This window comes from Xyrauchen texanus, chromosome 20, assembly GCF_025860055.1.
Source record: "Xyrauchen texanus isolate HMW12.3.18 chromosome 20, RBS_HiC_50CHRs, whole genome shotgun sequence".
In the NCBI taxonomy this organism is placed as follows: Eukaryota; Metazoa; Chordata; class Actinopteri; order Cypriniformes; family Catostomidae; genus Xyrauchen; species Xyrauchen texanus.
In genome coordinates, this window is record NC_068295.1 from 40,000,966 (window position 1) to 40,020,645 (window position 19,680).

General features: G+C 42.7%; 1 protein-coding gene across 1 annotated transcript in view; it reads left to right on the forward strand.

Annotated features, from left to right (window-relative positions):
- pcsk2 (proprotein convertase subtilisin/kexin type 2) overlaps window positions 1-19,680 on the forward strand; it is a 114,357-nt gene that overhangs the window by 87,953 nt on the left and 6,724 nt on the right. The window contains exons 10-11 of the mRNA XM_052151637.1: window positions 1,151-1,251; window positions 4,498-4,725. Of these exons, the coding sequence (XP_052007597.1) occupies window positions 1,151-1,251; window positions 4,498-4,725 (329 nt within the window). The remainder of the gene's footprint in view (window positions 1-1,150; window positions 1,252-4,497; window positions 4,726-19,680) is intronic.

Below are 19,680 nucleotides of genomic sequence, written 5' to 3' on the forward strand. Positions count from 1 at the left end.
GGTCTGCACACTTATATATAGTGCTTTTTTTTTAAATTAGAGGTTACCAAAGTGATTTACACTGTGTCCCATTCACCCAATCACACATACACTCATACGCCAATGGCGGCAGAGCTGCCATGCAAGGCGCTAGCCTGCCATTGGGAGCAACTTTGGGGTTCAGTGTCTTGCCCAAGGATACTTCGGCATGTGGAGTCGTGTGGGCCAGGAATCGAACCACCAACCCTGCAATTAGCAGCCGACCCGCTCTACCACCTGAGCCACATCCGCCCCATACAAAGAAGATGCATGTCAAAATCCAACTTCAATGAAGAAGGGATATCTATGGCTTGCGCTCGCTAATGCCCAGACTCTTCAATAAGGACAATAATAATAAGACAATCAGTACAAACACATTAGGGTAACAGCACCTCTGGCGCTTGGACCCTTAAATATGGCACTATTAGACGCCCTATGTCCGGTTTGATGTCATTGACACCAAATACCATTGGTTCTCACTTGTCACATGACCAATTCCGACACAGCTTTTTTCAAAAATGCAACCGCAAATGGGATTTGAGCATTACGATTGGAAATATTTTTGCTGCATCAGTCCATATGTGGCCTTCACATTAACAGTATATTTCATTGTGGAGCCTCAAGTACAGAATACAATTTGTTTTGTCCGAAGTCACTGCAGATGTAGATATTTTCTTTTATCTCAGACAACATGACATTCATTATATATATTCATAGATACAGGTTAGAACCACATCAAATCATTAACAGCACTGAATAATTGCTTTTTGGCTTTCATCTCAAAGCTTTTACTAAGGTTTGCTTAAATCAGTCAAAATCAATACAAAATGACTCTTTCATGTGCTGCCTTTGATAGATCATGAAATGTCGGGCAACTCTCAAAGTGTTAATGGTGGACTGTTGTGCTGATGAATGTAGCTTTGAGCATTTGTGGGGTATTCCTCATTGCACTTGTCCACGTGCTTTATTAGAAATTGTTTGTGATCAACAGGTTTGGGCAAGATTAAGCCTGGTATTTGCTAAAGGCACCTGTAGTGTAATCGTTTAATGTAGAAAATCAATGTCACTAATGTTTAATTAAGACTGGTCTGACCATCCATTTCTCTTTGTCTTTGTCTGTCTCTGCCTTCAGGCCACCACGGACCTGTATGGAAACTGCACGCTGCGTCATTCAGGCACGTCTGCTGCTGCCCCCGAGGCTGCTGGCGTGTTTGCTTTGGCGTTGGAGGCCAAGTATGTACACTTCTGTTTTCCAGGGCACAGCTCTAATGTGCAGTGAACCCCTTTTAAAGATTTATGAAACAATAAGGCAGCTCACGAGCACACAGTGGAAAATTCACTGCTGGCAGACTCCGCGTACAAGTCGTAGATTACCACTGACAAGGTTTTTGTCAAAACGCAGCACCACAACCTCAGCTCTGCTTCTAAAAAGCCTCACTTATGTGTGATTGATATCCCCTTTACACCAAAATGGTGCTGGTGACGGTGCCAAAACTCTCAGATGGATCTGGTGTCTTTATGCGAGACTTGACAGTCAAACAATTATATGACAACTGACTACAATCTGCCCACAAACAAACATTGCACATCAGAATCACTGTTGCTTAACATTCAAAGTAATTTATTTCAGTGTCCTTATGCTATTACGAACTGGGTGTGATGTCAGTCAGTGTTACTGAAATATATATTTAATTAGGTGCATGTCTTTCACTACTTTGTACTTACATCATGTATATACACGATCAGCCAAAACATACAAAAAAAACTGCCTAATATTGTGTAAGTCACCCTTGTGCTGTCAAAAATGCACCAAAACACATCTCAGAATAGCATTCTGAGATGATATTCTTCTCACTACAAAGGTATCCGAATTACTGTAGACTTTGTCAGTTCAAACCAGTCTGACCATTCTCTGTTGACCTCTATCATCAACAAGACATTTCCATCCAAAGAACCACTCACTGGATAAGTTTTGTTTTTGACATCATTCAGAGTAAATTCTAGACTGTTGTGTGTGAAAATCCCAGGATATCAGCAGTTACAGAAATACTCAAATCTTCCCGTCTGGCACCAACAATCGTGCCATGCTCCAAATCATTGAGATCACGTTTTTCCCCATTCTGATGGTTGATGTCAACATTAACTGAAGCTCCTGACCTGTATCTGCATGATTTTATGCACTGCACTGCTGCCACACGATTGGCTGATTAGATAATCACATGGATGTTTGTTGGTGCCAGATGGACTGGTTTGAGTATTTCTGTAACTGCTGATCTTCGGGAATTTTCATGCACAACAGTCTCTAGAATTTACTCTGAATGGTGCCAAAAACTAAAAACATCCAGTGAGTGGCAGTTCTGTGGACAGAAATGTCTTGTTGATGAGAGAGGTCAACAGAGAATGGCCAGACTGGTTAGAACAGACAAATTCTATGGTAACTTAGATAACCGCTCTGTACAATTGTGGTTAGAAGAATATTATCTCAGTATGCTATTATGGCAAACAAAGCTGAAAAAGAGCTGTGCAGTGACTGCTCACTCCTATATGATGCACTGTGAATGACGCAATCACGTTGATCTCCCTACACCCTAAAACTACTTATATGTTTGCATATATCTGAATTCGATTTTTAATTGGATTGTACACCTCCCTTTTAATTTCTCTACTTGGTACTGGTGTACTACTGCTAAGTAAAATCATAAAAACGAATCAGCAGGGATTTCAACACCGACCGTGATACAAGCCAGTTCATTAAACAAGAAATCTTTGTATGTTGAATCTGATGGCAATGTCTCTGCTTTCATTCACACATTTCAGTAGAATGTTATGGTGTTTTGACTGCTGTTAATAACTGTTGACATGGTCCTTCCAGTGTAAAGTCTTTGTGTTTGCTCAGTGCTGAATAATGATGTTGCTGGCAAGAGAGCAGGCCTCTCTGTCCAGACAAAAGTAAATACGGATTGCTAACTGCGGGTTTATATTTGTGTATGTTTGTGTATTTAACCAGTGCCAAAATACTCAAGCTCCATAGTGATTCTAGTCTCTAACTTAGCAAAATATGGCTTCTGTTTACCATTAATGTGTGGGTGCATCACCAAACATGATTATATTCATTGGGTCCTTAGAGAACCTGCATGTATAGCTCTCACAAATCAATCTTCAAAATGCCCCAATACTGCAATATTTTAAGACAATTAGAAAAAAATTAATCAAATGTATTATGTTATATTTGAATATTTTATTTTTCATGAAATAAATTATACAACAAATGACAGAACGGGATTCATTACATCCACGCTGAAATATAATTACATGCAACTGGCTGTCAAATATATATTGAGCTACAGATAACACATAAGTTACACATGTGCTTTTTCTTAGGCACTTATTGATCAATGCTGCAAACTTGGGTGCTTATCTTTCTCCATGTGGTCCTGTTTATTTTGGGCCAAATAATTTACAAATAAGTTGTTGCTCATGATGATATCACATTGATGTAATTTTGTTATTTACAAAAAGTCACAGAAGTATGCCAAAAATCGTGCAAATGCTTTTATGCATTTTACAACTACTTTAAATGCAGCTCATCCAATCAAAAATTAGAACCGAAATTCTCATTTTTATAATATTCATTTTTAGTCTAAACTAGACACAGTAGTCAATAACATCCAATTAGCATATATTTACATAGAAAAACAACTGAGAAACAGCAAGTCACATTCAGTGTGAACGGACCCTTATTCACATGACACAGCACTATTTGAAGTTTCTCAAAGCTACCTCTCAAAAAGTAGCCTTTTGTTTCAGTTGACTGTAGGCAAATATCTACTTGATCCAGTGTTCAAGTGTCCCAATACTGCTGTACTGTTGCTCTAAATGATTAAGTGAATGTGCGGCCCAAACAAAAACGACAATCGATTCAGACCGTTTTGTTAACATGTTTGGCCATTTCACTTAAAAGAAGAACCAACTCAAAACAATGATTCATTTGTGAATTACACATTGTTAGTTCTGATTTCAAACAGCGGACATAAATGTGGGACTCACATAATTATTATTATTTTTTTTTTACATTTACAGCAAAAATAAATATTATGTGATATACAGTAATGATTAAGTTATTACAAAAAAACTTAGTAGTAAAGGCATAGTCATCACTTCACAGCACTGCTTTAGACTATAGTCAGCATCTGCTCACTGTACCGCTCTGTGCAAATTGCTCATCGAAAGTAAAGCGCTCTTAAGAACTGAAAGGGTTTTGTTGTTCTCTTGCTATGTGCAGTTTTCAGGAAGTCATTGACTCAAGAGAGCAAACTTCTTTTAAACTGATATGATATAACCATTAGGATTGGGAGCTTTAAAAGTAAAGTGAATCATTACGGTTTTGACAAACAGCCATTATAATAGCAGTCATCTATTTTATAGTGACGTCATAGGCTTGAATTAATTTTTCTATATTTTCTGTGTGTGTGTGTGCAGTCCAAACCTGACCTGGAGAGACCTGCAGCACTTGACTGTTCTCACATCTAAAAGGAACAAGCTGCATGATGAAGTTCACCAGTGGAGGAGGAACGGTGTGGGCCTGGAGTTCAACCATCTGTTTGGCTACGGCGTGTTAGATGCTGGAGGCATGATCAAACTCGCCCGTGAGTGGAAGACTGTTCCAGAACGCTTCCACTGTGTGGCTGGAACCATGCAGGAGATACAGTAAGTGCAGACAATAAACCTGAAAAGCAACCAATAGGACTAAGACCCTATGGATTACCATGGATGGAAAATGCATGCATATCCCATGTAATTCTGCCAATAAAGTCCTGCAAGTCTATCACCTTTGTAACAGCTAGAGTAATCCATTTGAAAGCGAAGATTAACACAAAGTTTGGCCAAAATAAATTACAAAAAAACATATGGAAAATTGTACTGTGGGGGGCAGTGCTGCGAAACTCATGAATATTAATAAAGTTATGCACAGTAAAATATTATTTTAAATAACCACATCAACATCAAAAATGACCAATTCATGCACTCAAATAAATATTTCACATAATATGGTAATTAAATTTCTACGTTTGCCACAATCAGTCTTGGGATTTTGTTAGTCAGTAGATGAATACGGATATCAGCACTTTGATTAAGAACATGTCTGATTGATCTAGTGGTAACTCTTTGCCTACTTTTTAGAGGTTTTTATTCTAATTTTCCCAAATATAACTTTTTTTTAATAAACCAAGATAACATCTGTACGACAGTGGATGGGTGTTAAACTTTAAAAACACAATACAATAAAAGATGCGGCGAGAAGAGAGTAGCATAATCACAAACACATTTATTAACAGTTCTGTATATGAAAAAAGAGCAAACTCTGAAGTTCAGAGAGCGACAACCACAAACTTTCCGCACCAGCAGCAGGAACCTTGAAAAAATAGTGCCCATAGTGCCTGTTAACGAAATGGAATAGTTCACAAACAACCATCTCCCAATGGACAACCCAGCCATGGAGCACACTATATAGAGTGGAAACACACTGCGCACCGGTGCACTTCATCAACAATCAGCTCACCTGATTACTGCAAACCTGAGAGCAATTAAGAAAGAGGGAGAGAAAGAGAAAAATATAACACAGACACACACACTCTTCATACACAAAAACAGTACAGCCGAGAAGGCCATCACAATGGGGACAGGGAAAAGAGCGTGAGCTACAGAAAACTGCAGACATTAAACGACACCGATAGACATTCAAAATAACACATTCCAGAACTGGAGACATTGCATCTGAATTATAAACATACCTGACAAAAGCTATTTTAAAAAAGTGGTGAGGACACATCTCGACCGTCTCAACCTATAACTGACAGTGATATATGTAATAATCATTCCATGAATACTTGGAAACAACTGAGAAATTAATATTTTACCTCTTTATTTCTATGTATTTGTCCATGTGGTCATTGTTGTTAAGGAAATAAGCTCATCTTCTCATGAGTGCCCAAACACTGTACATCCGCTACAATAGTAGGTACGCGATTGATCGATGCTGTGATTGGCCGTTGCTGTGAACAATCACAGGATTGGTTACTGTTGTAATCAAACAAGCTATGAATAAACCCCTACACAATGTCAATATCAACTATAATATACTTACATTTATATTTAATACAATTGGATAGTTATGCTGGGGTGGCAGATGGGGTGGCAGAGCTCACTTTTAGGATGGCAGCTACTGCCGTCCAATAGTGTTCATAAAAATACATGAGATGTAAACAAAATATAAATACTTTCCCTTAACCAACATCTAAACCTAACCGATGGTGTTTTAAAATTAAATTCAACACAAGAAGCACATTTACTGATGCAACCATGCCATATTGGACTTCAGGAGAGATCTCACCACTACCGTCCACCCCAACGGAACAGCCGCGGCCATCTGCCTCCGCTTCATCCGCTTCCAGACGGCCGCCGACCACGAGAGGAGAAGGGGCTCCTAACCGACCGCCTGGAGTGGTCAGGGCCACTGCCATGGGCGGAGGAACGTGGCGCCGATCGCGAGCGGGGAGGGGCTCGCTGCCGACCGCCTGGAGCGGAAGAACTGCTGCCAGGGGCGGGGGAGACCCCTTCTGATCCCCAAGAATGCGGCGGGGCGTTCCGTCCGCCAGGGGCTGGAGGTCTGCCTCTGATCCGCCCGGAGAGGCGCGGCTGTCGTCCGTTAGAGGGTGGAAGAGTGGCCGAGGAATAAGCTATGGCGTATCGGAGAACTGGCGAGTAAGTGTTTATTTTAATCTCTCTCTCCTCTCTCTCTCTCTCTCTCACTGCCGCTCCACGTTGGCCTTTTCCCTCTCATTTAAATTTTAATGAGATGCTGTGCTTCATTGCCACACTGAGGATGCCCCACGACTGCTCTTCAGACAAAATACCTGACGATGCAAAGGTGGCGCATCTATTTATAGCCCCTGTACCGGTGCATCCTGATGATGTGTTGTACACATATTCACAGCTGGTCACTCCTAAAGACGTTCCCAAAGTGCTAAATCAGCGCAGCCGCTCGTTCCGCTTTTATCAAGGAACTGTGGTTACAGTTAAGTAACCCGAGATTATTTCTTTTTCCACCGAGCGCATCACAGATAGGCACTACGGTTGACAAAGAGGCCTTCTCAGAGGTTCGTCGAGCTAAGGATCTGTCTCTCCAGGCGACCAAACAGACGTCCCGCACCATTGGCCAGTCTATGGCTGCTTTGGTCAGCATGGAGAGACACTTATGGCTCAACCTTTTGGGCATCAGAGACAAGGACAAAGTGTTCCTTCTTGATGCCCCGGTTTCACCTTCTGGCTTGTTCGGTGACACTATGAACACTGTCATCACCAGGTTCCTGGAGGCAAAGAGTCATGAGGAGGCCTTCGGGCAATTCCTTCCTCACCGCACTCAGGGGGAGGGTCCGCCGGCCACCCAGCCCTGCCCCGGTCCTTCTAGATGTAGAGACTGGGAACCGGTTTGTTGCCCTCAGCAGCCCCCAAAGCAAGACCTCAGGACCGTCATCGCTTAGAAGAGAAAGCCCTGACGGTTTTGCGCCCAGCCTTGTGGGGGTAGCCCCCCTGGGTCTGGAAGCAATGGCACATACATGGCCCAGAATACCGCCTGTATGCATTTCCCCGGTTTCTCTGCTCCCGGGAGTCTTGGCCAGAGTTCGCCAGCAAGTTTCCTGCATCTTACTGATAGCACCGCGATAGCCGAACAGGGTATGGTTCTCGGAGATAATGTCTCTCCTCAACGGCTTGCCTTGGGCAATTCCGGACAGGAGGGACCTTCTGTATCAGGCGCAGGGGACAATATTTCATCCCCGGCCCGAGCTGTAGAACCTTCATGCTTGGCCCCTGAAGGGTACCAGCTGAACCTTAAGTTATTGAGACCATTCTAAGTGCTAGGGCTCTCTCTACTAGAATAAGTTAAGAATAAGAATAAGTCCTCCTTAGATTTTGCCCCAGGAATGGCTAAAGCAATATTGTACCCTCATCCCGACTACCTGCCTAAGGTTCCTTTCTCAACCGTACATCCGGTCACTCTCAAAGCTTTCTGCTCCCTGCCGTTTACAACGCTGGAGCAGGAAAGACTTCACAGACTGTGTCCAGTCCGTGCCCTTCAGACTTATGTCCACCACACTAGCCAGTGAGTCAGGGCAACTAATCGTTTGTCATGGGGGCCGTAACAAAGGGATGGCCGCCACCAAGCAAACAATGTCACATTGGGTGAGGTATGCTATTGCTCTGGCCTATGAGGCATGCTGTCAAGCTTTGTCAGTAGGTATCAGGGCTCACTCTACCAGAGGGGTCGCCTCCTCTAAAGCTTTGGCCAGAGGTGACCCTCTGCAACATGTTTGTAATGCAGCAGGCTGGTTCTCTCCGCACACATTCATAAGATTTTATATTTTGGATGTTCATGCCACTCCGGGCTCTTATGTCCTTGAGTCAACATCACAAGCTCATGTCTGAGCATAACTACACAACCGCCAGGTTGTGGCGTGGGTATTCTCGTTCCCAAAGCGCTAAATCAGCGCAGCATCAAATTGTAGCTTTTTGATAGAGAAAGTCTCGGGTTACTTAACTGTAACCCCTGTTCCCTGATAAAAGCGGAACGAGATGCTGTGCTTCATTGCCGCACTGAGGATGCCCCACGACTGCTCTTCAGACAAAATACCTGACGATGCGCCGGTGGCGCATCTATTTATAGCCCCTGTACCGGTACATCCTGATGATGTGTTGTACACATATTCACAGCTGGTCACTCCTAAAGACGTTCCCAAAGTGCTAAATCAGCGCAGCCTCTCGTTCCGCTTTTATCAAGGAACAGGGGTTACAGTTAAGTAACCCGAGATTATTTCTTTTTCCACCGAGCGCATCACAGATGGATACATAATGCATTTATAGTGCCTTTAAATGCTGCCTCTGGAGGTAACTCACTAGGTTTTGTAATAGACCCTTTGTGGCGTGCCTAACAACACCCCTTACATGTGTTAAAATCACTGTAACACATTGTCTCAATGGGTTTATTGCTTTAATCCATCTACTGTGGTTTATTTCCAATTGTTTAAATTTTAATTTTGCTGTGTTATGCATTACATTTAGTATGTGTGATAGCCGCAGCTTCATTATGCTATTATTCTGGTCAGGTCTGACCCCTCCCATGCACTGTGTAGTGGCATACTGCATGTGTCAGCCCCCCGACTCTCCACACACACTCTCTGTCTCCCTGCCTCTCATTCTAACATCTGCTATAATTAGTTCTCTCCCCCTCACTGTTGGGCATAGCATGCTATGGCAACAGCCGCAATTAAACTGAGTTGCAATGGTGTGGAGGGAGTGTGTTTGTGTTATAGTGATATAGTTATATCATACCTTAACACAGGGTTCTTGGGAATTCTAGCTGAGCTATAAGGCGAGCATAGCAATTAAGCGGTGGCACAGAGAAAGATGTGAGTGAATTGTAATGAGTAGAAGCATGCAGAGTATTCGCTGTGTGATAAGACCCTTATCTGTATTGGCTAATGAATCCCTCCAAGCATATATGCAACTAACCTGCACAGAACAACGCAACGACTGTCAACAAAGCCAGAAAAATCTGGTTTTAATTGATTTCACGGGAGATCCCAGAATGTGAAAATGTCTAGGCTATTACAATATTCAATGATACATTTCACCAACTTGATGTGCGAGAGAATGGATAATCACAGCAGGTTCTTCCTGATAAGCAGTACATTTTTAAGTCTGTAACTTAAGACATATTCACACCAAATACAAGATGAATTTGCAAGACAAACTGCCGATGAAATGTATATTCATACTAAGACCAAGATGATTTATCATGGGCTATATGAAAAGCAAATTCAGTATAAAAAATGTAACATGTTAATATTATCATACCAATTACTGTAATTGTATCAATGGAATTTTTTAGAGAGAGACAAACCAACTAATACCACAACATATGACAGAAATTAAATAAATCCTTGCTAATACATACATATGCTTGAGCTGTTGTTTTCCAACCAAATATTGCTGGGTTTCCATCCTACAATTTATATGTGAATGTTAAATTGAAAACCTGAATGGAAATGCTTGATATGTGCAAAAACTCTATTTTCTAAAGTCAAAATGCACATTAAGGTGATGGAAAATGTTTATTCGCAAAACAATTACATGTTTTGACCATTTGTGCATGTGCTATGGGCCTGTGATAGCTTGTTTGGCTGCCATAATGAAAGGTCCGACATTAGCACACAATTTTTCCAACATAGCCACTGACATTTGGAAATGTTTAGCACAGAGCTGGTCATTAAATTGGGTCCTCACAATCCACCAGAACAGTTTAAAAGCATGGGTCAAACCAGGTATATGAAGGCTGGTGGTGTATGGACATAGCAGCCATTTCAGCATTTCAGCATTTAATAAAAACGATGTACAATTGCTTCAATACCACAAAATCAACTCTACCCGAAGCAAGGAGGTCATTCAGCTGCTCCACCATGACAAGGTGTCTCCCTCAAGATAATGTGCATGACGTAAACACACAATGATTAGCATTCTCTTTAATCACTTGTTTAGAAATGCGCTTTTAAAAAATGCTAAACATTTTGATGGAAACTGAGCATATGATGTCACTTCCTGGAGGATAATGTCCTTAAGTAACTGACTTTTGTAAGTTAAAGAGATAATACAAAAGACAAACAGGACGGAATGTGATATTGATGACACTGAATTGATTAACAATTAAAACAATACCCTGGTGAAAATGTGTTTGAAACATTTTGATTTGTAAAAGGAAATACATTTTTTAATGCTTTTTCAATTTTCAATACTTAAATTCTTAGTATATATTATGCCAAGGGACATGACAAAAATGTCCTTTAAATTTAGTCAATATTTCATCATGTCATATTTATTCATTTTAGTCAGTTTTACTCTTACTAGAATGAATGGCATATTATAACATTTTAGTTGACAATACTGTGTAAAATTACAAAAACACGTATCAAACCGTAAGTGACCAAACCTTAACCAAATATTAAAACATTTAAAAAAAATGTTTATATTACTTAATTAAACAACATGAGAAAACTGTCCCAGAATTTACTTATTTTGTGTAGTGCTTTTATAAGGAAACAGAGTATTTACAGCAAAAGTTGGCCCTTCTTACTCGCATGTAATATAGTTCAAGTTCACCTGTTCATTTGCTTCCTTGTCTTTGCAGATGTGCATTGTAATATTACATTTATGTTGTGAATTTAATGATTAATCTCACAAATGGGATGTGTTAAAGTGAGATGATTACCCATTAGTAAAGTTCATTTTACAGGTGTTGCAGCTCAAACAGGGAAATCCCCAACATACTATCACTGGATTTTTAAAATCAACTCTTATTTAATTTTTTTTAAATAAGGGCTGTCGATTAAAAAAAAAAAAAATTGTTCCGGGGCCGTAATTCAAGCTTGGAGTACCACCTGTTTTCTCCAGGGGGCAGTAAGCGAAACTCGCTGTATAGGCAACGTGCAGCTTATATAGACAGAGAACAAACCAGACTTTCTGACAGCAGACAGCTCAATATGAAAACATGTTCTTGGGTTTAAACAACTTGATGGAGCACAATTCCAAATGCAGGGATCTAAAGATGTGTTTGTCTAAGTTTAAACTACGTTAAACTTGAAATAGTGACCTAAAATCTGTATGTTTATGAAGCGACACAGCCGAGACGCGCTAAAAGCGTCGGTCTGACGCAGGTGTACATTTATGTGTATTTAGACAAGCCCTTCCTGTAACGTTCCGGTGTTGTCTGTCCTATGTTCTCTGTTTTCACCCATCACGTTTATGTCATGTTTCCTGATCTGCTCCGTGTTTTCCGTCTCACCTGTCACCGCTCCCATTCCATGTCACGTTTTCCCTGTTGTCCGCCTGTAGTCTCACTGTCCTAGCGTAAAACTGCAATTCCCACAATCTGCCCCTCTCACTGCCTGCACTCTTCATTGTTCTCACCTGTGTCTCGTTGAGTCTTCATTGTGTTCGTGTATTTAACCGTCTGTTTCTCCTTTCCCTTGTCGGTCTTTGTTGTAAGTTGATGCCTGTTTCCCATGCTTCCATCATTGTTCTCTCCATTGTTACCCCCGTGTACGCTTCCCGTGTTATGTTAACCCTTTGTTTGCCTTTCGTGTTTTGTTTATCTTTTTCCCATCGTGGATGTTTACTTTTGTTCATGTTTTGTATTACCCTTGTTGTCTAAATAAAACCTCCGCTGCGACTAGATCCTCATCCTGTGTCTGCCTCCACCTTCAATCGTGACAGAAAGACCGACCGCTAATGGATCTAGCAGCGGTTTTCACCACACTGGCCCATGCAAATTTTCCCGTTCGCGAGTACTCACGGCTCTTCTCCACGGTCGCCATCCACACCGGGTTCGACGACGCTTCCCTGAAGCTCATCTACCGGAGCGGGTTACCATCAGCCCAGTGGTGGGAAGCGCCAGAATCCGGAGAGCACACGTGGAGGGAGTACGTGAGTCTCACCCTCAAGAAACTCGCAATCGAGGAACCACTCCTCGTGTTTCCGGCTGTCGAGCCTGAGCCCCTGCCTTCCCGGATCGATGAGCCAGCGCAGCCAACTTCTTCCGCCCGGAGAAGGAGGAGAAGGAAATCCTCCGCTCTCCAGCTCACGCCTGCCACGGTCAACGAGTCAGCACCCACGCCTGCCACGGTCAGCGAGTCAGCGACTGCCACAGTCAGCGAGCCGGCACCTACGCATATCACGGTGAGTGAGCCAACGCCTACGCACATCACTGTGAGCGAGCCTGTCGCCCCTGAAGTCCCTGAGCCAGTGCCTGTAGCCTCGACCGTCCCTGAGCCAGCGCCTGTAGCCTCGACCGTCCCTGAGCCAGCGCCTGTAGCCTCGACCGTCCCTGAGCCAGTGCCTGTAGCCTCGACCGTCCCTGAGCCAGCGCCTGTGGCCTCGACCGTCCAAGAGCCAGCGCCAGCAGCCAGGACCGTCCAACAGCCAGCGCCCCTCGAACCCTCTAGGGCTCTGCTTCCCGAGCCTCCCAGGGCTCCGCCTCTTGAGCTTTCCAGAGCTCCGCCTCTCGAGCTTTCCAGAGCTCCTCCTCTTGAGCTTTCCAGAGCTCCGCCCCTCAAGTCACTCGGGCCTTCCAGGGCTCCGCCCCTCAATTCACTCGAGCCTTCCAGGGCTCCACCTCTCGAGTCTCTCGAGCCTTCTAGAGCTCCACCCCCCGAGCCTCCTACGGCTCCGCCTCTCGAGCCTCCTACGGCTCCGCCTCCCGAGCCTCCCACGGCTCTGCTCCCAGAGACTCCAGAGCTTTCTACGGCTCAACCTCTTAAGCCTCCTATGGCGCCACCGCCCTCGGCTCCACCTCCTGAGCCATCCTTGGCTCCGCCTCCTAGGCCTTCTTCAGCACCGTCTCCTGAGCCCCCAGAGCCTCCCTCAGCTTTATCTCCAAGGCCCCTTGGATCAGCCCTAGCCCTTTGGCCTCCTCCCAGGCCCCCTGAACCGGCCCTTGCCTTACGGCCAGCCTCCGGGCCATCTAAACCCGACCCTGCCCGGGCAACACCTCCCAGACCACCGAAACCTGTCCCTGCCCGGTCGATACCTCCCTGGCCTCCTAAACCTTTCCCTTTGTGCCCCCGCGGACTGCCTAATTGCCCCTTGTGCCCCCGTGGACTGCCTAATTGCCCCTTGTGCCCCCGTGGACTGCCTAATTGCCCCTTGGGCCCCCGTGGACTGCCTGGTTTCCCCTTGTGTCCCCGTGGACTGCCTAATTTCCCCTTGTGCCCCCATGGACTGCCTAATTGCTCCTTGTACCCCCTTACTCTGTCTTTGTGTGCCTTGTGTCCTCTTTGGTCTGTTAGTTTTTCCTCCCTTCTAGCCCCTCTCGCCCTGTACATCTGTTTATTCCTGTTGGTTTTTCCCTCCTGTCTCTTAGGACCGTCTGGAATCCGGTCCTTTTGAGGGGGGATTATGTAACGTTCCGGTGTTGTCTGTCCTATGTTCTCTGTTTTCACCCATCACGTTTATGTCATGTTTCCTGGTCTGCTCCGTGTTTTCCGTCTCACCTGTCACCGCTCCCATTCCATGTCACGTTTTCCCTGTTGTCCGCCTGTAGTCTCACTGTCCTAGCGTAAAACTGCAATTCCCACAATTTGCCCCTCTCACTGCCTGCACTCGTCATTGTTCTCACCTGTGTCTCGTTGAGTCTTCATTGTGTTCGTGTATTTAACCGTGTCTGTTTCTCCTTTCCCTTGTCGGTCTTTGTTGTTGATGCCTGTTTCCCATGCTTCCATCATTGTTCTCTCCATTGTTACCCCCGTGTACGCTTCCCGTGTTATGTTAACCCTTTGTTTGCCTTTCGTGTTTTGTTTATCTTTTTCCCATCGTGGATGTTTACTTTTGTTCATGTTTTGTATTACCCTTGTTGTCTAAATAAAACCTCCGCTGCGACTAGATCCTCATCCTGTGTCTGCCTCCACCTTCAATCGTGACACTTCCAATAAATCTTGGACTGATTGATTAATTCAATTGCAAAATGGATTGCTGTGAACTGTAGGCCAATGATTGGCTTATGTTCAATAATATGGAAATAAACTATAAATTGGAAAGCCACTTTTTGTATTCTTTTTGGTAATACTTTACCAAAGATTCCATTCGTTGTCATTAGTTAATGCATTAGGTATCATGAAGAAACTATTAACAATATATTTTTAACACATTTATTCATCTTTATAATGCTAGTTAATAAAAATACAATAGTTCATTGTTAGTTCATATTGCATTAACTAATGTTAACAGACACAATTTGTTTATTTTAAAAATGTATTTGTATATATATATATTTACAGTTCCTGTCAAAAGTTTTGAAACACTTGCCTGAAATGTTTCTCATGATCTTAAAAATCTTTTTATCTGAAGGTGTATGCTTAAATGTTTGAAATTAGTTTGGTAGACTAAAATACAATTGTGCCAACATATTAATTTATTTCATTATAAAACTCTTTCAATACTGTTTTAAAAGCATCCCAGGGTGATTCCTCAAGAAGTTGGCTGATGAAAATGTCAAGAGTTCATTTCTGCTAAGTTTAGGCAAAGGGTGACTACTTTAAAGATGCTAAAATATAACACAGTTTTGATTTATTTTGGATTTTTTCACAACATAATTCCCATTGTTCCATTTATGTTATTCCATAGTTTTGTTGACTATTATTATTATAAAATGTGAAGAAAAACATTAATAACATGAACAATTACTATTATAATCTGAAAACAAATTCTGAACTTAAACTACTTGAAAGAGTAGTCATCCACGTGCAGCAATGACAGATTTGGAGATCCTTGACATTCTAACTGTCAGTTTGTCCAGATACTCAGGTGACATTTCACCCCACACTTCCTGTAGCACTTGCCATAGATGTGTCTGTCTTGTTGGGCACTTCTCACGCACCTTACAGTCTAACTGATCCCACAAAAGCTCAATGGGGTTAAGATCCATAACACTCTTTTCCAATTACCTGTTGTCCAATATCTGTGTTTCTTTGCCCACTCTAACCTTTTCTTTTTGTTTTTACTATTTCAAAAATTGCTTTTTCTTTGCGATTCTTCCCATAAGGCCCTTATGCCTGAGTCTTCTCTTTACTGTTGTACATGAAACTGGTGTTGAGTGGGTAGAATTCAATGAAGCAGTGAGAGAGAGAGAGAGAGAGAGAGAGAGAGAGAGAGAGATGAAAAAAACACTTACTCACCAGTTCTCCGAAACGCCGTAGCTTGTTCCTCGGCCACTCCTCCACCCTCTAATGGACGACAGCCGCGCCTCTCCGGGCAGATCGGAGGCAGTCCTCCAGCCCCTGGCAGACGGAATGCCCCGCCCCATTCTCGGGGAACAGAAGGGGTCTCCCACGCCCCTGGCAGCGGTTCTCCCACTCCAGGCGGTCGGCAGCGAGCCCATCCCCGCTCGCGGTCGGAGGTCTCAGACCCCGCCGCGTTTCAGCGGCTGGTAGGGGACTCCTCCGCCCCTGGCAGTGACCCTGACCGTTCCAGATGGTCGGTTAGGAGCCCCTTCTCCCCTTGCAGTCGGTGGCCATTCCTCCACTTCCAGGCGGCCGGGCTCCTCGTCCCTCGGCAGATGGACGCGGCTGCTCCGTTGGGGTGGACGGTAGTGGCAAGAACTCTACTACGGCGTATCCCTCCTCCTTCCCGGGTTTCCAGTGTAAAACAGTCGATGGAAAGGAGGAGGCGAGAACCGGCTTGATAATATAAATAATATTTTAATGATTAAACTTAAACAAAAGACAAACACACACATGACAGACATGTCTGTAAACGATCTCTCTCTCCCGCACCATCCTCTGCAGTCGGCCTTTATCCCTCTCGGAGGCTTGATTAGCCTGATAAGGGACCGGGTGTGTATAATCACGACCTGGCCCCGCCCTCCGCCCTGTCACAATATATAAATTATATTTATTTAAATATAATTAGTTAATCATTATATATTTTATTATACACTGCGTGTTAAAGTAGGCTAGTGGTCCACCAACAAATGATGTGCTCACCATCATGTCATTCTAATCACTTTCTTTCTTCCATCAAAACACAAAATGAGATGTAAGGCAGAATGTCAAAGCATCTATTTTTTATACAAGGAAAGTGGATGGTGATTAATACTGTCAAATTTAAAAATAAAAAAACATAAAAATATTATGTTGTCTTGCCACTATGCACCAAAAACGTTCATACCCATGTGTCTTCTTGTGTGGCCTTTGAATAGTTCTATGAATTAGTTTCCCAGGAAACACTTCTCTGTCAAAGCCTGACGCACAAACAACACACCCACTAATCTGAGTGCTGTAATGGGCCAGGCTGGAGACCTGCCTCTGATAATGCCATTGCATCCACTTTATGGTCGCTCGCTCAAGTTGTCCGCTGTTATCATCACGGCAGCACAAAACAGTGAGTAAGCAGCGCCGGGTCTTTGTGCGAGCACAACAACAAAGCAGCCTTATGAATGGGATGAAACCCCTTCATCTGGCCAAACCAATTGTTGGCACCAGGATGGTGCGCCATTGAAAATAGAGGAACATATAATAGTTTTTTCCCCATGGCCTAGTTTCACAGCTTGTTTTGAAATGGTGGTAGCTCAGAATGGTTGAACTGTAAGGTCATTTTCGAGCCAAGAACAGAAGCTTTTTTGTTCATTGTGCAGAAATGCTTATTTTGATAATTATTTATTTGACATATACATAGTTGTATAGAAATGCATGTGTCTTGAATTGATGCCTATCCATTTTGGTCAGAGGGCATCAAATTCATACTTGTTTATTAACTACTGTTGCTGCTTTTTTATTAACTCTGTACACATTCATCTGATCTAATTACTAACTCCAGAAAGAACTGCTGACATTCACATTTTCTGTTTTTGAGGAAAAATCTGCAAAATGTATTTAGCTCAGCATGCCAAAATTGACCCTATTTATGCTCCTGTTGCATGTTTAATTTAGTAGGTTGCTTAATGTTTTCATCATAGACATAAATCAAGTAATTGGTAACATGTAGGTTATTGATAACTATGTTAACATAAATTAATAAGTATCATAAAGAAACAAATATATATTTATTTATATTTTATAGCATTTTTTAATGATCCATTTATCTCATGGATAAAATCAAGTCCCACCCTATATTTTTTTTCCAACTTAAATATCCTGTTTCAGCCAGAAATATGTCTGATTACAGAAATATCATGTATTGTGAACAGTATTTCAAGTTGTAACGGAAAAATATTAAATGGATCTGATTACATTTAGAAGCTCAACCTATTTTTCATCTTGTCTTTGAAAGCCTGTGATTCAGGCTCTGTTTGCTCTATCCATCCATTCATCCATCCATCCGGCTTCTATAGACGCTTGTCCGATGCAGGGTTGTGGGTAGTGATGGAACCTATCCCAGGTGTCTCGAGCCAAAGGCAGGGTAACACCTTGGACAGGTGGCCAGTCCATCACTGAGCTGTTCGCTGTATGTACTTGCGAGTACATTTATTCCACTCAATGGCATCAAGTACTATAAAAAAAGAAATTTTCCTGTTCCACCTTCCATCACAATATAGTACATAAATGAAATGCAGGTGGCTCGGCATGTGCTCGTCCATAGTCATTCAGTGTATTTTGTGAGCCCATGCACCTTCACCACATTTTGTTAAATATATCAGCCTCTGAGTGGACTAGAAGGTTTATCTATATGTCATTGGAAAGTTGATCCGCTGTTTTGCGACCATATAAAAACTATACGCAACATTTGCTGACACTGAATGGTAATACGAGGGGAAAAACTGCTTTCCACCTGATATTGCAAAAAATTCAATTTTATCATTGGTAGATAACATATTTTTGCTTTTTTGTGACAGTGAGTTTTTAGGTCTTATCTTGTTATTTTATGTAACATAAATGCAAAAGTCATGGAGTTCGGAAAACAAAAGTCCAGGCTGTAAGCTTTCAAATGGTACCACATATGATTCTTATATGTATCCAGGGACTTTAATGGCTAAAATGATTACACACTTCGGACCCCACCCATGGATCCACCACATAAATTAAGGGGTTTATAAATGAACACACAACAGGCAGATGATGTGTATAACTTTGTAATAATGGCCGTTCCAATTCTGCCGAAACTTGTGGCATTCTGTGGAGCGGCCTATGACAAGCTTTTTCCAAAGTGCTCTGCTTGTCTCCATTGTTCCAGAGAGGTGATTATGTAAGAACAGAACATTTTTTCTCTGTTGAAACGCTCAGACTTTGCCTAAGGGTCCTCCATGGAATTTCAGCATCTACGTCAAACCCTGTTAGCGTGGCACTAGAGATACAGCTGTGGTTTACATGTAATGCACCTGATAAAATGCCATATGTTCTCAGTTAGACATTATCATCTGTCATCAGTCACGGTGAGCTCTGTTTCATTTGCCTCTGGCTTTATAACAGTATTGAATGCAGCATGGGGTTGCACGGTTACATGCAGACATGGGGACTTGTGACTTGGTGACTTGGACTCGAGTCGCTATTTTTATGACTTGTGACTTGACTTGACAAAAAATAAAATACTTGAGACTTGACTCGGACTTGGAAGTTAAAGACTCGGGACTTGACTTGAGACACGAAGACTTGAATGACTTGAGTGTTAATCACATCATGTTTTCAGTTTGAATATAAAATATATAAATTATATTAAAAAAAAAAAAGTTGATCCAGCTGGAGCGCAGGCTGAGAATAGTTTTGTCATGAGTCATGACTGGATCACGACACTATAGGCTATCATCAGCCATGCCCTCTCGTACCTTACGCACACCACGCCCACTTAGATCAGATAACACATCAACATGTCAGCCGGAGGGGTAACGTTACCGAGGGTCATCGCTTTCGGCTTCAAAAATTATTATCAAGATGGCAAAAGACGAACAGCGCTTTGCAAGACATGCAATGTTAAGATCGCGGACAGCCAGACGACAACCTCCAATTTCGTCCGCCATTTGAAGAGCCATTCTGCCCAGTAAGTGCTTGTCAATTTGTTAATTTTATCTGGTTAGTTGGTAGTTAGCTAATGTAATAATAGCAGGGTTTCCACGGGTCCTTGAAATCC